This window comes from Protopterus annectens, chromosome 5.part1, assembly GCF_019279795.1.
Source record: "Protopterus annectens isolate FY-2018-M chromosome 5.part1, PAN1.0, whole genome shotgun sequence".
Taxonomy (NCBI): domain Eukaryota; kingdom Metazoa; phylum Chordata; order Ceratodontiformes; family Protopteridae; genus Protopterus; species Protopterus annectens.
This window is the reverse complement of record NC_056736.1, coordinates 260,329,511-260,344,783: the sequence shown is the minus strand read 5'-3', so window position 1 is coordinate 260,344,783 and position 15,273 is coordinate 260,329,511. Positions and strand designations below refer to the sequence as shown.

Here is a 15,273-nt window from a genome sequence, read left to right as displayed (position 1 = left end):
TGTATGTATGTATGTATATATATATATATATATATATATATATATATATATATATATATAGATTCACTTTATAACCTCGAAATGCTGAAATATCAATTTCAGTATCTCGACTATAAAACCGAATCCACAAAACACCGACAAACAAAACCGAAACCACATAACCCAAAACACCGCACACACTACACTAAACATACAACACAACACCCACATCACAACATAAACAAAAAAACAACACACATACACAACTCACACACACATAAGCAGGGGGGCAAGCACCCCTGCACCCCCCCCTACTTATATATACTAACTCCGAGATCGCACAAACACAACACAAAAGCTCACTCACACACGCACATTCTCCAATCCCTCACACACACTCTTAACTCCCACTCAAAACCCTTACAAAACACTCACTTACCTGACATAACACCTACATCCAAACACGGCACCGTGCACCAACAAAACACAAACCCGGACATTACGTAGCGCAACTTCATAACCGCGAATTTGACATATTTTCGACATACGTCAAATTCGCGATTATAAACGTTCGCTATTTGTAACATTCGACTTTATAGCTTCGAGATACTGAAATTCGACATTTCAGTATTTCGATGTTATAAAGTGAACCCATATATATATATGTGTATATATATATATATATATATATATATATATATATATATATATATATATAATATGCATACACACGTGTGTATATGTGTGTCACACACAAAACACAAGCAGAAGAGTATAGTTTAAAGTGGAAAATGGTGATGATAAAATATTAAAAAGACTAGGATTTTGGATACAAGCCCTTAAGAAGAATAGCAGCAATTGCACATATTACATAGAGCATTGTATTTATAAAGTAATGGTGAACATTCAAAAAAACGAGATAGAACATTATATTTATGAAGTAGTGATTAATATTCTACAAAAACTAAATCTGTATAAGAATGGAAAAAAGGGTCATTTTGCTAATAAGGGTGTGTGGAAGTAAAAGTTACAAAAATAAGCACAAAGTCAGTAGCTGGAAGTTACTGGAAGAAATTAGCTATTAAACCAAGGTATTGGGAGCAGGTAAAACGGGTTGGAAAAGTAATTGAGTAGGACAGATCCAAGCAAGTGTTTGAACTGTAGGTCCGAGACTGTCTGCCCTAACAGGGCTTGACCAAATATAATCAGAGAGAGGTACTCACTGAAAGGCCAGCCTTGGTAGAGATTTGAGAGGAGCCAAGGGATAATTAACAGTATGTATAAAATATTGTATGATAACTGTAAGAACGTGTCAGCGGAGCTTAGAAAAGATTGGGAAAAGAGAACTAAGAGATGGAATGCAAAATACCAATGAGAAGGGATTTTAGGGCCCCCAAATATGTGACAAAGTCCAGACACTTGAAGATTTTTTTTACATAGAAGTGCTTATATAAATACTTTTATGTCCCAATTCGATTTCAAAGGATTTTCTCCCAAGTAGTGTATAGATGTTTGAGATATAAAGGAGAAGGAAGAGGAAATAGGGAATGTTTTTGGGAATGTATTGAGCTGACAGACGAATGTTGGGGGTAAAAGCTCAAGTAACTGAGGAGATGATTTTTTTTTTTTTTTTAAGTCGAAGTTTAGGATTAGAAATGCCAATACACAGTAACGCCTTATTAAAGGATAACCACATCCAAAAAAAAAACAAAGAACATGTTTTTCAGCCTGTCTTGAACTCTTCTATATTACTAATGTCTTTGTATCAAAGTAAGTGGTTGCTGTTATTTTCTAATTTGTTATACCCCAAAATGGTTTGAAAGGGGGCTGCCATGGTTAGCATGATTTTGTTTTACAGTCAATGCTTTTGGCTTCCTGATTGTTATTTTTGAGGGCTAGAGAGAAATCCCTATCATGAGAAGATTGTTTACTGTGGTTCTCATTCTGATCAGCTTATAACATTACTGTGATTACCCACTTTTCACTGTCAGCATCAGTCTGTATTTTGAATTACTTTGCATAGTGGCCTTCTCTGATACGGCATTTTAAATGGACAGTACTGGAGATTTTTTGTTTTGATTCTGGTCTTTGTTTATATTTTCAGTCTGGCTTTCTGAGCATGTCTGAGCATTGGCTTCAGGGTTTGGGGGAGGGGTGCTTACAGGAAGTTTTAATGATCTTAGTCAAATTCCATCTCAAATTGCAGTTGTACTCGCAACAGCTCTCGCTGAGTAATTCAATAGTTTTACCCATGCTTTTTATCCTCAGAGAGAAGTAGCCCTTCAGGAATTTCATGGCTTCATTTGCTACTACAACCTATGATAGTTATACATACTAATTCTGAGATTGCTTTCCTGTGGAATAAGGAGAATTTGTCAATAGACTGCTAAGATTTAGTATGAATTCCCTAAATTCTTTGACTGTACTGCGTTCAGTTACACTATGCAGAGTAAATGAAGGAAGTAGAGCTGCACAATTAAGATAAGCTTTTTGACGAGTGCATAAAAGGTAAACATTGAGTGTCTTGCCTAACCACCTCCACCACAAACAAACACAAAAATGTCATAACCTTAACACAAAGGTGACCAAAAAAACGGGAATTGATATTGTTAAAATTAATTCTACAAAACTCCACAGAAACACAGATTTAGTGCACGCTTTCATAAAAAACTTCATCAGAATCTTAAAACAGTTCAAACAAGCACCACATTTTAAATACCCCTCCCCATGTAAACTTATCCAATGAAAATTCCAAACCAATTAATAACAATTAAAATGTCCCATTCCTTAAAGGCACATGAATAAATTAATTCAACATGACATTCGTAAGTAGACCAAGATTGAACTTTTCCAAGATCATTGTAAACAACATAAGATTTTAATCCAAGTATGCTAGAAATGGATAAACAATCATTAAGACCGGGTGGGACCATGTCATTCACTTTTAATTGCCAGGATAATTCCTTGGCTTCCAATATATCTTCCCACGGCACCCCCCCCCCCCCCTGGTAATCCCTAGGCACACATTCCAGGACAAAAAATCCAAAAGCATGGTCTGGATGATTGACAGTATATCTAGAAAGGGCATTTTTAAATCTTCCTTTCTTATATCTAACCCATGCTCATATAACCCCTCTTTAAATTTCCTTTTGGTCTTTCCTGTGTAAAAATGTTTACATTTGAGACATTTATCCACATATACAACTCCCATGGTGTTACAAGTATTGTGAGATTTGGGCCTAAAAATGCTAGAATTAACCTCAATCCGGTCCCCTTCCAGTACCATCCAGCATTGGGGGAAATTGGTACACCTATATGTACCCCATTTCTTGTAAGAACTAAAAGGCCCATAATCAGTGGTAGGATCCTCAAGCATCATACCATTGATTATGGGCCTTTTAGTTCTTCAGAAATTATCCCAATCCCCCTTACCTCCTGTGTTATATCTCTGACATTGAGGGCTCACCCCAAGTGCATTTTGTTCAATCTATCCAGTCTATAAATATAATTGTGCAGGCATTTCCACCCATATATCCAGAATTTCCTGTCCCTGTTGAACTTTTTTGGGAGGAAACAAATTTCTTCCCATTCTGTGCCAATAAGCTAGACCCCTAAGTTTCTTTCTTTTTCTTTTTGCCATTTTTTATGTTCCTTCTTTGATGCAACTTACTTATTCTTTTTTTCACTGGCTTGGTTAATTGTAGATTCTGTTAGTAATTTAATTATTTCCAGTAGGACTCTCCCCTTCAGTAGTTATAAGCCTCTTTTACAGTTATTCCATAGAGATGCCAAGACTAAATTGATAGTCTCCTTCTCCAAAATCCAGAGTCCGGTTAGCCGTTACCCAACTCATTGCATTCTCTCCTTGAAGTAATTTCTCCCAAAAGATTGGTTGCCTATCTGTAAGGGCCCAGCTAGTTCAACCTAGCTTTCTTAAGTTTCCATACTTGTAGATAACTGCTCCAAATTCTATTCTTCAGATGTTTTCTATCCCACTGTCCTTTGGATGAATCTACATAGCTCTTACAGCTAACATCCTAAGATGATTGGGACCACAGATTTAGCCTGTCAATTTTATTGTCTTATGCCAGAGAACTAGGACAAAAATGATTGTATATCTGTTAAGAATAATATTCCTTGTAAAGGAGTTGTTTTTATTTCAGCAGTTTTTTTATTGTAATTTGCAGATGCAGTGGAGTGGAGCATTTTATTTTGGAAATTATTGACCTTCTTCCAGACATGGAATTGGTAGTCAATGTTCGTGATTATCCACAGGTCCCAAAATGGATGCAGCCAGTCTTGCCTGTATTTTCCTTCAGCAAGGTAAGGATAAATAATCTAATGTGGTTCTGCCATTGTAAGTGAAGTACATAATTTAAACAGAACCTTTCATAGCAAGTGAAACTTTTTTTACTATTACCTTTAATTTGATGCAATTAAAGCATTATTATTTGCAGATGTTATAAGAAAGCATATTAGGGTTTGTTGGAATGCTTGTAGACATCATGCAAGTTTTACTTTAAAAAGTATTTTCAATTGGTAGTGCATGGACATTCAAAGAACTACAGACTACTACGTTTTTCTTACAGCAGGAATCAAGGGCATCCTACTCCTCCCCTCATGGGAACACACATGGTTTGCTTCTGTAAGGGATGTAGTGTCCCACTATCTCCATCTCATTCTGTCAGTTTGCTGTTAGCATCTTCCTGCTATTTTTGACCTTGTAAAAGAGCTTCATGCTTATGAACAAATTCTATGTTGCTTTCATTATTTTGAATAAGACTGTAGAAAAGTTGAAGTGCCCTTAAATTCTAAATTCTAACATATCAGCAGCAAAGAGCCACATTCCTAGCACATTTCCTTGTTCAGGAAAGTCTAATAACACTGTAGGCCTATTTCTTCTGAAAAGCCTTCACTGCAGCAGGCAAGCAGTGTTGTTTGCTGTAAGAAAATTAAAAGACTAAGAGACTAAGTTGAAGTCCAAAGTTTTTAGACATTTTTCATCTCCCAGATCGGGGCTTCCACATCATCAAAAATGGGCAATCTTTAAAAAAAGGAAAACTGGAAGCACTAGTCTTGGGGTTACTAAGATATGTTTGAACATAACCTCATTATTCTTCTGGTGATGGCCTCAGCATATTCTAAATCTCTTCTTTGACTAAGAAAACTTTTTTTAGTCTCTGGCAGGTGCAGTCATATTTGGAACCTCAGTATATACTCTTGCCTTTCTGCAACCTAGTCAGTTCTTCCCTGATCCCAATTTGGAAACTTCTAGGGGGGGTTAATGACCATACTGTGGTCTCTGACATTGGATTCTATTAGTCTCAGTTCATGCACTAGAGAACTATCCACCATTTTGCCTCCTTTCCTTTTAGAGGGGTCTTATGGCTCTTTTTTTCAGCTTTAATAGGCAAAGGATTGTGCTGACACAAAACAGGTAGGTTGTGGATTCTGTTTGTCTTTCTGCACACTGCCCAAAAACTGAAGGCTTAAATTAAGTCCATCCTTACTAAAAGCCATTAGAACTTCATTGCGCAAGTTATCTATGAAAGGATTTATGCAATTTCTGAAATATAAGAAACTATATGCATTTGCTGAATGGGGAGATTGCCTCTCAGTGCACAAGTATTGTCAGGAGACACTTACACTTGTAATGTTTTCAAGTGGGAGGACTTAAGTCTGTCCATTTTCTATATCTGCTTTGCCATATTCTTGTTGCAGTTACCCTCTGCTGGCAGGCAGTGAGCATAAGGCATACATCAGCTGTCATTATGTGACACAGACAGATGGACGGATAGACAGACAAGCGCACAAACACACTCTTAGTATCTGATTGTGCATTGCCATTCCAGCTACCAGCAAGTTTTTGAAGTGTGGGAGGAACTTGGAGACCTTGACAAAAAAACTGGGAATGAAGGATGATATGCTAACTCCACACGTAAGGAATCACAGCCAAGAAGTGAATCAAGGAACCAAGCATTGTGAAACAGAATTAAATGTTGCATTATCATACTTAATTACTAAGTCTTTGGTGCTTCCTTATAGACTTGAATCATTACCCAGCATTTTCACATAATGCCTGTCAGCTGTTGTGAATACCTGTAGTTTGGGTCATGAAGGATTTTTTTCCTGACTTCTTCACTGCAGCCAGCTGCATTGAATTTGCAGACTGTTAAACGTGCTTGTTGTTCCTATTTGTATCCCTAGACAGTAACAACATTGTTAGTCTGAAATAGTATTGCTTGACTTCTAGCATGCCTGTCTGTTTACCGTAGCAGCACATATCTCCCCAGTCCCCCCGTATCTCACTTTCCTTGATGAAGACCTTGGTGTGGTGTATTTCATTTTTTTTTCCTTACGTTTCTTAGGCTGAACTCAGCCCAGTTTACAGTGACACATCTGGTGAGAATTTGTAGGAGGATCCTGGTAGCTGATGCTTTTGGTCAGTTTGCTGTCAGTGATGCATGACCCTCAGTAGGAAACTTCTGAACCACTTTTCCTTCTGGAGAGTTATCTTTGTGAATGGATCCACTTAGTTGTTTCAGAGGTGCCTTTTGAAGAATATGAACAGGAACAGTAATTCATTATAAACAGCTTTTCCTGTGGTAGAGGAGGTAGCATGTACAACTGCAGGATTCATGGTTGTTGTTTCAGCCTTAGATTGAGCATTTGTGTTCATATCTGAATACAAGTGTTTTAGGTTCATAGGTAGGTACTAGGCTATTGGCCCTAGGGCCCATACAAGCCTAGCCAAAAAGGTACCCTGGCTTTCGCCACCCAAGAAAATTATTTTCCTGTGCCCCTGTCAAGCAGAACCACAGAGGTGATCTCCGGGGTGAATTTTCTATTACCCATCAAATCATCAAGATTTTTCTTGAAGAGTGCTAATGAGGAACTCTGTTTGACATAGATAGGTAGTCTGTTCCAGTGTGGAAGTCTCTGGGACAGGAATCTATCCCTCCAGCATGTTCTGTTTATTGTGGTGACAAGGTTTAGGTCCCTAGAGCGTGTAGCTCGGAGGGATTGAGATTTATTTAAGTGGAGCATGTCCAACAGCTCTGGGTTTGACATAGCTTTGTATGTTAGGCAGAGATCGCCCCTGAGTAGGGGATATGTGACAGAGTAAAGCTGGAGTTTTTTGAGTCAGTCTGCATAGGGCATCTGTTTGAGGTTAGTAATCCTCTTTGTGAGGTATTTCTGCAGCCTTTCCAGTTGTTGTAGATGTCTTGTGAGATACATACCAAAAGGGGCGTTGTACTCTATAATGGGTCTAATGAGTGATATAATGGGTCTAATGAGTGATGAGTAGAGGGGAACAATGACCTCTTTTTTTCTGGATGAGAAACTTTTTGTGATGAGGTGTGCCACGTAGAAGGATGTCCTGACCACTGTGGTGATGTGATTATCAAAGGAGAGACTACTGTCCACCTGTGTCCCAAGGTCTCTTATCACACTTTCGGTGTTAAGTAGACTACCGCCTATGTGGTAGTTCATGGGTACAGAGTTTTTACCAAAGGGGATGACAATGCACTTTTTGGCATTGAGCTTGAGACCATGGCTTTGACACCAGGCATCTGTCTCAGTGAGGACCTTTTGTAGGATGTCCACATCGTTAGGAGCTTCGATTATGGCTCCTAGTTTGCAGTCATCTGCAAACTTAGTTAGCCAAAGACCTTCTGTGTTAACCTGTACTTCAGAGAAGTAGATACCAAACAGGAGAGGACACAGGACTGAACCCTGTGGTACTCCACTTGTCACTGGCCTGAAGTCTGATTTGGAGTCTGCTACTTTCACGGTGTGGGTTCTGTCAGTAAGCCAGTTGGCAACCCATCTTGTGACATAGGGATTTATACCTAGTTTAGTGAGTTTATCTATAATTCCAGAGTGGGGGATGGTGTTGAATGCCTTGGCGAGATCTAGATAGGCTGTGTGAACCACCTTATCCTCATCTATGGCTTTGGTGACTGCTTCAAAGAAGTCTATCAGGTTTAGGAGACATGATCTGCCTTTTACAAACCCGAACTGTGTGGGGTCCAGAGTTTGGAGATCTCCAATGTCTTTTTTTTATGAGTTCCATGATGATACATTCCATGACCTTGCAGACCAGGCTCGTCAGGCTAATGAGGCGGTAGTTCCCTGGGTCTGTTGTGGCCCCCCCCCCTTTGTGGAGTGGGATAACCGTCTCGGTGCACCATTCAATGGGCACAAAGCCTGAGGTGAGGCTATGATTGAACATGGTACTTAGGTGGGATGCCAGTTCATTCTGTAGTTCATGTAGAAGGCAGCCTGGGATGTTGTCAGGTCCCATGGATGCTGTGTTCTTGGCCCTGGAGAGTGAGGTTTTTACCTGTGCAGCCATAATTACAGGAACTTTGCATTCTTTCGGTATAAAGATGGGCCCTTTAGGGGGTGAGAGGGGGGGTAAAGTTAGCACTGAACCTATCTACCAGGATGTTGGCAATATCAGTTGGTTCTGTATATTTAGTGTCATTGTGCCATAACTCAGAGCAGATCTGAGTGTTGCCATTGAGATTCTTGACATAGCTATAGAATGCTTTGCGGTTGTCTTTAGAATCAGTGGCGATTTTGTTTTCATAACTAACTTTGGAGGATTTTATGAGGGATCTCAGCTTCTTAATGAGGCTGACCAGGGAGTTCCTCCAATCGTGGGATTTTACTCTTTTTTGCAACAGTTTCTTTCTTCTGTTGTAGAGTTTGTTTATGGCAGAAGACCACCAGATTGGCTTCCTTTTTTTGAAGGATAGCATCTTGGTTCTGTTAGGGATAGCACGATTCATGCACTCCTGTAAGTGCATTTATGTAGGATTGAGCAGTCGTACCTCTATTGTCCATCTGCATGGGTGTCGTGTAGTTTGCAACTTCTGTCTTAAGAAGCATGAAGTTGGCTTTGGAGAAATTTTTTATGGTTGTTTTCCTAATTGGGGGGGGGGGGGGTCACCAAAACAATGGATGAGGGCAAAATCGTTCACACTGCCTACCTTCACCTGGCCAAGGTATTTGACACAATAACCTAATCAGGCATTGTTGATAAACTCAAGAGGTTGGGTACAAACCCGTATGTCACCTGGTGCATAGGCAACTGGCTCACAGACAGGAGCCAGAAAGTTATAATTGGGGAGTCCACCTCTACAAAGAGGCCAGTCACAAGTGGAATCCTTCAGGACTTTTTGGCATTTACTTCTCAGAATTCAAGGCCAATGTCAGTGGTCTCTGGCTGACTAAGTTTGCAGATGACTGCACATTAGGAGCTGTCAACAAATCTCACACTATCACAAATGCTCTCAAGGAGGGACTGACACAGGCAAACAACTGGTGTTGGAGCCATGGACTAAAACTAAATGCAAAGAAATGCATAATAGCATCCTTTGGGAAGTCTTCCATCCCTGTTAACTATCGTATTGACAACACACCCCTTAGAGTTGACCCAGTAGTCCGGGACTTAGGGACACACATAGATAGTAATTTTGCCTTTGACCATTACATGTCTACAGTGGTGAGAAATCATTCTATATTGCGCAACTTATAAACAAAGGTATGGCATCGAAGTCCAAGGAAGTCATTGTTCCACTGTATTCGGCATTCATCAGACCTGTCATTGAGTACAATGCCCCCTTTGATATGTACCTAAGCAGGCATATCCAGTAACTGGAATGTCCACAGAGGCTCTTCACTAAAAGAATACAGAGCATAAGTAAAATGTCCTGTGCAGACTGCCTCAAGGCCCTATCCCTGTATTATGTCTCCTACAGGTGTTTGAGGGGAGATTTCTGCCTGGCATACAAGGCATTGTCAGACTCCATTCTGATGTACCTTCTGCATATTGACAAAACAAAAAGCACCAAAATTATCCATTCTAAAGACTTAAACCTTGCCTGTGATATAAATAAGACCTGCTGGAGAGAGAGGTATGGATCCCAGAGACTACACCGTCTATGGAACAGGCTCCCCAACCATGTGAAGTAGAGATGTTCATCGTGCATACAGCTGCAGTAATCACAGATGGGTTTTCTGCCATCAGGCGGTCCCTCGGTCGGCCGAATTCCAAAGTCCTGGTCCGGCGTCGGTTGTCGTCGTTTCTCTTCTGACGTCAGTGAGGCCAGAGTATATAAGACACAGCCGACGCCATGTTCTTCAGTCTTTTTTGCCATGCGGTGCCCAAAGCAGAAGCAGTTCGCAAGTGCTGGTCGGCCAGCTCCTGAATTACGAAAATTTTGGAAACCGAAGTCTTCATTAAAGCTAAGTACCCCGTTGGGGAAACTTTTCTTGCCTCAGACCGATGTCAGAAAAAGTTAATAATTGTATTTCTTGTGGGAAGCAAATGCCGCATAAGGTATTTCCATTCCCTCTGCATACCTTGTTTATAGGTTCATAGGTTCATACTAGGCTATCTGCCCGAGGGCATTTACAAGCCTAGCCCATAGTTTTGTGCTTTCGCGCACCCTTTTTTGGGGAACTATACCCATTATTTTGCTGTGCCTCTGTTGAGCAGTGACACTGAGGTAATCCCCATCCATTGGTCAAGATTTCTCTTGAACAAGGCCAGCGGTGCTCTGCCTCACATATACCGATTTTATTCCACAGCATAGGAGTCTTTGGGTGATGAATCTATCCCTCCAGCACGCCCCATTAATAGCCGGTGTCGGTTTTAAGTCTCCCCCCCTGTGGCTCTGATGGATCTAGATTTTTGAGGTGAAGCATATTCATCAAATCTGGGTTTGACATGGCCTTGTATGTTAGGCAAAGGTCACCTCTGAGCAAGCGGTGGCGACTGAATAGAGCTGAGTTCTTTCAGTCGGGCAGCAGGACAGATGTTTGAGACCCTTTATCCTTTGGTGAGGAACTTTGTGGGCATTGTACTCAATCATTGGTCTGATGAGTGATGAGTATAGAGACTATGACCTCCCTGATCTAGATGAGAATCCCTTTCATGATAGGTGGGGCAATGTGAAAGTCTTCCTAACTACTTTAGCTACATGGGGGTGGGTAATGACAGACTACTATCAACCTGGGTCCCCAGGTCCCTGATAACTTCTTCTGTGCTCAGTGGATTGCCACCTATTTGCAGCTAGGTAACCTTGTTTTTTCCAAGGGTATGACTATGCATTTTTGGCATTTAACGCACCAGTTATCCGCTTCTGTGGACCCTTCTGAAGGATATCTGTGTCAGATGTGTTTTTCTATATGGCCAGTTTGCAGTCATCTGCAAACCCTCCTGTGTTTGCTGTACTTGGGAAAAGTAGATGCCGGACTGAGCCCTGTGGTACACCACAGACCACGACGTCTCGGGCTGTCGCTTTTGCGCTACCTTCAATAAACGCACTATTAAGCGTCGGGCAGAGTTCGCCCAACACTATTTTGGTAAAGCTTTTGATTATAAAATGTCGTCGGACACTCCGACTACCGTTTTGTCCAAAAAACGCAAGGAAAAGGACCAACACGCGAGGCCCACGGTCCCCGCCGACACCACTCCAAAACAGGCTACACGTGGTCCGGTTCTCAGCGAGACGCCTTTGCAGTCCCTGACTACCGACGACACTCCTTTGGCGGTGTCCTCTGTACCCGAGACCGCTGGGACCTCGGCCCTTTCCCAGACTACAACCACCGAAGCCTTTGCTAATGTTGAGCCTACTAATGTGGACAGGTCCACCTCCACCCATGGTGTCTTTAGACCCTCATCTTCTTTTTCTATTAAGGCCTTTACTAAATCCAAAGCAGCTAGGCACCCCAAGAGGCCTGTTGCACAGGGCCCATCTCCAAGTCCCATGCCTAAAAAACAGATGCTTAAAATGGCTGAGGATTTAATTACTCTTATCAGAGGTTCTCAACCGGCTCCAGACAAGAGACCCAGAGTGGAGGAAGATTCTCCCTCTTCTGATCAGGGATCCATTTTATCAGAACATTCTGATGCAGAGGAACACTCTTACTCCCCTTTTGAGGATTCGGATGCAGAACAGTCCATCCCTTCTGTATCTCCTCCTGAGGATTTTTCCTTTGGGGAAACCTTGCACACCTTGAGGGAACACTTCCATTGGGAAGGTCAAGACTTTTCAGATTCTAAGAAAAGGCTTAGGGAATTTCTTTTGTTACCTCAACACAGACCTCTGGTGATACCCCTGTTTTGGACATACTTGATTATGTTTATTCGAGGCTTGCCTTAACCCGGATTCTCTGCCTCCTGCACCAGTCAAACCTGATAGGTATTACAGAGTACCCAACTCTCACCAATTTCTCTTCAAAAGCCATAATGCTGACCCTGAAACCATTTCACAAGGCCCCAAGGGATTGAAGGCCTCCACTGCCAAGAATCCACCTCCTGCAGAAAGGGAGTCAAGATCTTTAGAAAGGTGGGGTAAAAAGGTATATACCTCGGCCACCCTAGCCATGAGGGCCTTAAATTGTCAGTTTCATATGCTTAAATATCAACAGTTCCTGTTATCACAATTAAGGAATAAAATGTCTCAACCTGAACAACCAGATTTAAAGGAGTTACAGGATATGATGCATAGTGCAGAGCAAGTGGGTAAACACACTTTACAATGTGGTTATGATGCCCTAGAGGCTTCAAGTAGAGCGGCTGCTACAGGATCAGTCATTCGCAGACATGCCTGGCTCAGAGAACAAAACTTGCCTGATCATGTCAAAGCTAAACTTCTAGATGCTCCTTTACAAAAGGATGTGCTGTTTGGTACTAATGCTGAGGAGATACTACGGAAAATGGAAGAAAAAGTCAAATCTATGCAAACTGTCAAAGCCTTTTTACAGGTCCAACCACCACGTTTTAGCAGAAATTGGCCTTCAAAAAACTGGTCCTTTCCAGCTACTGACAAGCCCCAAAGAGGTAGATACAGACGCACAAGGGGCAGAGGGCAATCACAAGGATCATATAGAGGACGACAATGGCAAACTCCAGCACCAAGAGGTGGCGAGGACAGTGCACAACAATACAGGAAGCAAACCCAATGACTCCCTCATTTCCATGCCAAGCACGTCTCAGCTGGCAGCACCTTTGGGAGGAAAGCTAGCATTATTTGCAGCCAATTGGCATATTGTCACAACAGACAAATGGATCCTGGACATTATAAACAGAGGCTACAAATTTCATTTTCACACTCTTCCAAAAATGAGAGGCATGCCAAACCTGCCACAGAATCAAAGGGCAGAGGCACAACTACAAATTTCAAAGCTCATAAGCATGAGAGCTATTCAAGAGGTACCTACTCACGAACAAGGTCAAGGTTTTTATTCAAGACTTTTCTGGTACCAAGGAAAGGAAACCGACTGGAGACCCATTTTGGACTTATCCATCCTAAACACATTTCTACTGCACCAAAATTCAAGATGCTCACATTACAGCAACTTCTTCCCATGCTGGGCAAGGAGTTTTGGCTGGTAACATTGGACCTCAAGGAGGCATACCTGCATGTCCCAATCAGACAAAGCTGCAGAAGATACCTCAGATTTCTTGCAGGTTCAATCCACTATCAATTCTCTGCATTGCCCTTTGGCTTATCTACTGCGCCCAGAGTATTCACAAAGTGCCTGGCATCAGTGATTGCCTACTGCAGACTTCAAGGGATACAAATTTACCCTTATTTGGATGACTGCCTGATCCAAGCGGACAGCAAACACATACTTCTGGAACATCTGGCATATGTGACATGGTTATTGCATTCTCTGGGATACACAATTAACAAAGAGAAATCAAGGCTAACACCATCTCAGAAAATAACTTTCCTGGGTGCCAACTTGGACACAAACACCCAGATGGCCTATCCTATGCCAGAAAAACAGGGGCAACTATCTCATTACTTTAAAATACTAGCAAAAAGTACCAGGCTTACTGCAAGGAAAATCCTGAAGGCTCTGGGATTCATGGCATCTTGCATTCTTTTAATCCCATGTGCAAAGCTGCATATGAGGAAACTTCAATGGTACCTAAAAAACCTATGGTCTCAACACAGTCACAGTTTGGAAACAATAATACCAATAATCCCATGTTTGCAAAAGGAATTTCTATGGTGGGCCCAAGCATGTCAAGCAAACACAGGCCTCCCATTCTGCAAGCCTCAAGCAAAGCAAGTTATCACAACAGACGCCTCAGATTACGCCTGGGGGGCGCACATGACGGACAGGTGCATCCAGGGCAAATGGTCCCAAAAAGAAAAGCACCTTCACATCAATCAAAAAGAAATGCTAGCAGTAATAAATGCAATTACAGCTTTCAAGGACTTCCTGCATCCAGGGCAATTACTGATAAGAACAGACAACACCACAGTAATGTGGTACATAAACAAACGAGGAGGAACATATTCATACCGCTTGTGCAGACTAGCCATGACTCTTTGGAACTTGGCTCTGGAATGGCAAATCGAACTTCAAGCCCAGTACCTGCCAGGATTGGAAAACACGCTGGCAGACAAATTAAGCAGAAATATGACAGATCCACACGAATGGAAGTTACATCCTCAGGTGTTTGCAGAAATAACCCAAGTGTGGGGGAGGCCAGACATAGATCTTTTTGCCTCCCACAGGAATCATCAATTGGAAACGTTTTGTTCGAGGACCTTTCATCCAAAGGCCTGGAGAGTGGACGCCCTTTCATTCAGTTGGACAGCATGGACAGTTTACGCATTCCCACCTCTGCCTCTTCTGCCCAAGGTACTTTTGAAAGCAAGAGCAGACAGACCGAAGATGATACTGATTGCTCCAGATTGGCCACGGCAACACTGGTACCCACTGCTGAGGAGCCTAACACATACTCCTCCCTGGTCCCTGCCTCTAATGCCTCTTCTGCTGACTCAGCACAGCTACAAAACTTTCCACAGTCAGCTGAAAACACTCAAATCTCACTGCATGGAAAATTCCTTAACACCACAACAGACCCTACTCTCCAAGGAGGTGCAGGATGTCATTTTGGAGGCCAGAAGGCCATCTACTAGAAAAGCTTACTCCGTAAAATGGAAGCGGTTTTGTTCTTGGAATGAGAAAAAAGGCCAGGACCCTAGAAAACTGAACTTGCCTCAGGTATTACAGTATCTAGCTGAGCTGCTGAACAGTGGACTTTCATTTTCTTCCATAAAAATCCATGCCTCAGCCATTTCTGCAGAATACAACATGGATCCTCCTTTATTTTCTCACCCACTCTTACGACAGTTCCTCAGAGGGGCTAAGAATATTAGACCACCAAGGAAACAACCAATACCAGCCTGGGATCTTAATTACATACTAGAAAAATTAACATTGCCTCCTTTTGAACCAGCTGCCTCAACAGAT

At 41.8% G+C, this 15,273-nt stretch overlaps 1 protein-coding gene across 1 annotated transcript in view; it reads left to right on the top strand.

The window, feature by feature from the left end:
- The window catches only part of POGLUT1 (protein O-glucosyltransferase 1), a 937,534-nt gene that overhangs the window by 218,414 nt on the left and 703,847 nt on the right, over positions 1-15,273 (top strand). Inside the window, exon 4 of the mRNA XM_044072938.1 lies at positions 4,167-4,302. Within this exon, the coding sequence (XP_043928873.1) occupies positions 4,167-4,302 (136 nt within the window). The remainder of the gene's footprint in view (positions 1-4,166; positions 4,303-15,273) is intronic.